This window comes from Asterias rubens, chromosome 13 (assembly GCF_902459465.1).
Source record: "Asterias rubens chromosome 13, eAstRub1.3, whole genome shotgun sequence".
NCBI classification, from domain to species: domain Eukaryota; kingdom Metazoa; phylum Echinodermata; class Asteroidea; order Forcipulatida; family Asteriidae; genus Asterias; species Asterias rubens.
The window spans coordinates 13,996,464-14,002,348 of record NC_047074.1 but is presented as its reverse complement, the minus strand read 5'-3'; the positions used below and the strand labels follow the sequence as shown (position 1 = coordinate 14,002,348).

Below are 5,885 nucleotides of genomic sequence, written 5' to 3'. Positions count from 1 at the left end.
TATATTTTATGTGCTACAGCTCTATACAATTATGTCCTGTTCATTGGACAGAATTAATAACCCGAAATTAATAACCATAATGGAATAATTCTTCCATTTTCAAGTAATGTTATGTGTTAAATAAACACCATGGCCCCACCCTCTTTTTGAAATAAACAAGCCATCCACTCGCGAACATCATCGCATGCATTTAACAGTGCTCAGTTTCCTGAACTTGATGTCAGCAAACTGTTCCCGATCCTAATATTATGATTTATATTAAACCTTTCATTCAAATAAAAAGGTCTGAATAATGAAATGGTCAAGGCTAAACTACAACCTACTCAAGCGTTTACGCCCCGCCCCTTTAGGTCAGTGAAGCAGAACGGCTGAACTCTCATTATTCTCATTATTATCGCCAATTTTGACCTCCAAAATATAGTCTGGATTCAAGTTATATATATCCCACGCTTAAGTCATGGACGGGTACCAGACAGCCTCCGCGCCTATTTATGTATACAAAGCATCCGGCGGGCACCAGTGTGTGATTTTCTGACGCGATTGGGTTGTGTGTAACCAACTAAATTGAGGAAGGTCAGCTCTTCGTGACGTAAGCACTGCCAGTAAACATCGATCGTTTTTTAGTAGTGTGTGTGTAAATGCATCATGTCAGCAGTGTAGTATTTTTTGTGCAGAGTGTAGTTTTTCATTTTCTCCTGGATGAAGTGGCAGAGTTCTCGCGCCGAAAGGGGGTCCCACGGCCACATTTTGGAGTTGATTTTCAGCTATCCAGTAGCAAAATGAACGCTACAACATTGTACGTGTCTACGTGCCGGTATATTCTCCAGGCTGAACATAACGACCCAAACACTTGGGGTGATTTGTACCGTCGACTGCCCTACCTACGCCAGTCACTTTCCTGCTGTGTGTGCGCTGGGCTTTTGAGCGACCCTATGGGACCAGGTAACTCAACTTGCCAACACTTCGTCTGTCGCAACTGCCTAGGCGGCAAAATGCTCCTAAAACCTTCATGTAGCTGGTGTAAAGATTACAGTCTCTTCACTGAGGTGAAACAGTTGCAAATCCTGCTTTCGTGTTACAAGAAATTATGCGAGTACATCGCGGATACGCCGATAGCACGGAACCTGGTCGGTGCCAATGGAGGGACGAACAGTCACAGCTCCGGACTATCGATTTTACAGGAGGGAATGGCCATAAATGATAGCCATTATGAACGCAGTAGGTCTCAGGATATCTCAGGGTTTAACATTGTAGAGTATCTGGCCAAAGCCAGTATGAATTCGACCCCAGCAGCGAGTAATAACGCCATGCAGAACGGTCATCTTGAAGGGGGCAGTGTGGCCATCACCAACCCGGAAGTTACGGGGGAGGTGCGCCGTGTTGTGAACCACACCGCCAGAACGGATGCTGTGAACGGTACCGAAGCTGAGCCTTATACAGTGGAAGGTGGTGGCTTGGACGAATACTCAGTGACCATATCTCCAAACTCGGATAATAAATCCTCCCCAAAGATCAAGATTAAACGGAAGAAAAGACTTGAGTTGGGTCACCATTCACAGAGTAAACCTATCCATCCTGGGTTGAATATTGCTAAAGTCAAACGAAAATATCAGAGGAGGTCGAAAACCCGCCTGCTAGCATCCTCCACAAGTTCATCTCGATTGCCGACCTCAAATGGGGTTTTAGACCTTAATGCCTTGTCCAACACACCCAAGAAACTCATCATCTCGGGCCATCGAGCGAAGCTTTTAAAGGCGGGGCGCAAGCTTGAAATCAAGGAGGGGTGTAGGTGTGGCACAGGGGGGAAGTTCCCTGGACTCAACACATGTCAGGGGCATAGATGTCCTTGCTTCGTGTCCGAAATTGCTTGTTTGAAATGTCGCTGTAAAGGATGCAAGAACCCGTTAAAGGCGTCACCAAGTGAGCAGTCTTCGGATTATTAACAACAGTTTGTTATGACAAACTTTTTTTTTTAATTGTGGAAATCTTTGGTTGGTTGAAAATATCCTAATGGAAATATTTGTTTAAGAAAAAAATTAGTACACAAATATTGCCATCTGCATAACTAGTGAAATGAACAACACTTTATTTGATTCAAACATGGTGTTCTAAGAGGTCAATCGTTTTTCAAACAGTGTAAATGATTGATGCGTATGTTGAGTCAAATAAGGGGTTGCATAAAAAGTCAGTTAAAATTCAAACAGACTTAAGATCTGAGTTTCAGCATCTCCTGGTACAAGGGGGGAATAATATTAAAACATCAAACTGCACACTTGAAGACCCTGTGTGTATTACATTGGAGCTATTATTAGAAAGCATAGAGGTCAAAGTTCAATCTTGCACTGAACTTCTCTTGGCCATAAACAATTAGTTAATACTTCTCTTGCTAAGCAACCAAAAAGTTCAAAGAAAAAAGGGTCAGCCCTGGGCCCAATTTCATAAAGCCCGTAAGCACAACAACTTGCTAAGCACAGGAAAGTTGCCAATAAAAATTACATAAAGTTGACATTGTTGCGGCTGGTGCCCTACTCATTTCTTTGCTTAGCAAAGAAATTTGATACTTGTTACAGTATATTCTGCTCGACAGCTTTGTGAAATTGGGCTCAAATGTTTTTGTTTAGTATTATCTTATTCTCTTCAAATTGTATTGCTACGGGTATCTGGTGTACATTACTAATGAGACATATTTTTCATTTAACTGCTTTAAAGCAGAGGATGGTTGTAGGCGGTTTAATTGTACATGTTTGTTGTTCGGGTGTATTTGATGTTCTGGAACGGAGGCCCCTCCCCTACCCCCGAAACCCCACCCCTTTAATCACTATATGGCCCATGTACTTGTATTAATCAGTTTGTAAAACTTTGTTAAAGTATATTTAAGTACAACAAAGGTTGTTTAATATTTTCACTGAAGTTTTCCCAAAAGTACCCTAATGTTAAAAGTCCTGTAATTTTTGGACTGATTTAAAGAGAAACACCAAGGCTAAAACAATAACAAATTTTGTACCAAACATGTTAAATATTTCTCAATTAACATGCTGGGGATTGTAACTAAAAATAAAATATTTTGATTAAAAAATGTCGACCAAACAAAGAAAAATTTTCACTTATGTTTTTGAATTTTTCTCTCTTTTGAAGGTAATTTTTTTAATAGAAAGTTTTCACTCTTTAATAAGTGTTTATACAACGATGAAACTGACTGTTGTCTTGGTTTTTATGGTTCAGTCTTTTTCCTGTTAAATTGTTCACATTTTCCATTCAAAATAATGATCGGATGTAACCCCTGACCCTGTATTTTTAAGTATTACACTTCCCGAATCAAAGAAAACAACAATTTGATTTAAAGGGAAGGTACACGTTTGGTAATTACTCAAAACAAACATTAACTTAAAAACTGACTTGGTAACGAGCATTGGAGAGCTGTTGATAGTATGAAACATTGTGAGAAATGACTCCCTCTTAAGTAGCATAGATTTTGAGAAAGAGGTAATTTCTCACTAAAGTAATAAAAGACTTCTAGCCAGAAGTCTTTTATTCCTATCTGAAAGCACACAAAATCATCCAACAAGGGTGGTTTTTCTCTCATCATTTTCTCGCAACTTCGATGACCAATTTCGCCCAAATGTTCACAGGCTTGTTATTTTGTGCTTATGTTGGGATACACCAAGTAAGAAGACTGGTCTTTGACAATTACCAAACGTGTACCCTCCCTTTAAGCCGTTTCCGATCTAGTGGTAGTGACTTTGTCTCGGTCATTATAGCAACGCCATTAGCAACAGCCGTATCAATGATTCGGAATGTTGTTATTAAAGGTACTATACAGGATTGGTTAAGATGAAAACACATTGTTGTTAAAATTTAAGTCTATGCTCACTGACTATAAAGCTCATACTGAAACCATTTTTTCTGCGTAATATTTTCTCTGAAATGAAAACATATTCGAGAAAAGTGTATCTGAAAATCTAAAAAACACATCTGATTTCGGTTGGTACAACTAGTTTAATGACGGTTTGGTGACAATTGTTTATGTTTTTTTCACTTTTACTCACGACTCGCACATTAAGCCAAAATTGTCGCATGTATCGCACAAAAATTACACTGATATCACTATTCTGTCAGCTCTACCAATCCTGTTTTGTACCTTTAAAATGGAAAATAATAATACATGTAATAGTGTTTTCCCATTGATGTCTTTTATAGACATACATTTTTGAATAAATATCTTTAAAAAATGAACCAATCTCGAATTTTATGTCAATAAATCCTATCTTGAACAATAAAGCTCTGAAAAATATGCGTCCTCTTCAAAGAATGGTAAACATATTTTTAAGACAACAATTTTTGTGATGGACAAAACTTGACCTTTAATTATTCATACCCTGTTGAATAATATGCAAATAAGTGTTGCTTGAAACTGAAATATCTCAAACCAATTTCCTTATTTTGGTTATTTATCTACGAAATCACTTCCTTGTTTCTGAAAAGTTGGACAACAAGAGTTCATTGTTTTCACATCACCCAAAACTGCAAAGCATTTTCCAAAAAGTAATAGTTTGTTCAAAATGAATCCGTTCGGCAAGTATAGCTATATTTGTTTCTTTAGCATAGAATGTACTAAAAATAGTTTCTATTTGAAGATCAAATTCCTGTAATTTCTGTAAAAAGGAAAAAACTTAATTGTACATTAGAGGGAAGTGGAGTATATAATATTTAAAATCACCATAACTAATAAAAATTTGAAAGCCGCAATTTTATTTTGAGTTCAGTCCCCTCCATGTTTGTTTTATTGTGTGGTTACTATGCGTTATAACAGTCGTTAACGAGGCAGCTGAAATTTAAAGGCGTCGGGCAACTTTGATAACTATCGAAGACCAGTATTCCAACATGTGTGTATCCAAACATCCAAACATCACATTTGAGCTCAATTGGTCATCGAGTTTGCAAGAGAATAATGAAAGAAAAACACCCTTGTCGCATTACTTTGTGTGCTTTCAGATGCATATTATTTGAGTAGAGAATTACCTCTACGTTACTTCAGCCGTTTCTATAACAATGTTTTATACTATCAAAAGCTCTCTATAGCCAGTTCCAAAGTACATTTTTATGCTAACCATTTTTTTGATGAATTACTATTGGTGTCCAGTGCCTTTAAGCTATTTCATAATTATTTTTACACATTTATTTTCCTCTATTTACTCTTTATTTTTTACATTTTGAAACGTATCACCCAACCGATACTTAAAGATAGAAAAGCTTTTAGATGGAGTTTGTTTTTCCGAAGTTTGCTGTTTTTCCAGCAAAAAAAAGGGAAATTAATTTTTTTTTCCACCTCTGTGATAATTCCCCATAGAATTTCATTGCGTCATTCGATATTGAAAATAGTCCGTAACTCCTTTTGATGACCAACCGTTTCCATGGCAACGTTTGCGTTCATGCTTAAATGGTTATTATCTTGCATTTTGTGAGGCAATTTATTCCCCTTGTCTGGAGATATCGCTCAATAATTAAAGGTTTGTTTAAGGTGGGAGGGTGAGAAGAGCTGGCAAGCCGATGAAAAATAAGTCTTTAATGAATTCGGCCAGTGAGGTCACATTTCGCAGTAGCGGCTATTTTATTTTTATTTCTATGAATTTAAGATATCTGACCTTTATAAAAACGAGAAGCCCTACCCAGCAAATGTTATAGTTGTCAACAAATTTTCGGATTTTATTTGATTAAAAAAAACGCACAATAAACCTTTTCTCGTCTTACCTATAAATCTTGATCATGATAAGAAAGGCATTGTATGGTATTCTTCCTATTATTGTTCGGTCTGATATCCTTTAAGAGGTCTTGTTTTGGTTCTTGGGAAAAATTTGATTATTTTTAAAGTTTAATTTGCCTGAAAA

The 5,885-nt window shown here is 37.2% G+C and overlaps 1 protein-coding gene across 1 annotated transcript; it reads left to right on the top strand.

The window, feature by feature from the left end:
• The first annotated feature begins 454 nt into the window (after positions 1–454).
• Positions 455–3,388, top strand: LOC117298947 (E3 ubiquitin-protein ligase MSL2-like). Its single transcript, XM_033782334.1, has one exon. The coding sequence runs from the start codon at positions 639–641 to the stop codon at positions 1,941–1,943; it is 1,305 nt and encodes a 434-aa protein (XP_033638225.1). The 5' UTR covers positions 455–638; the 3' UTR covers positions 1,944–3,388.
• The last annotated feature ends 2,497 nt before the right edge of the window (positions 3,389–5,885 follow it).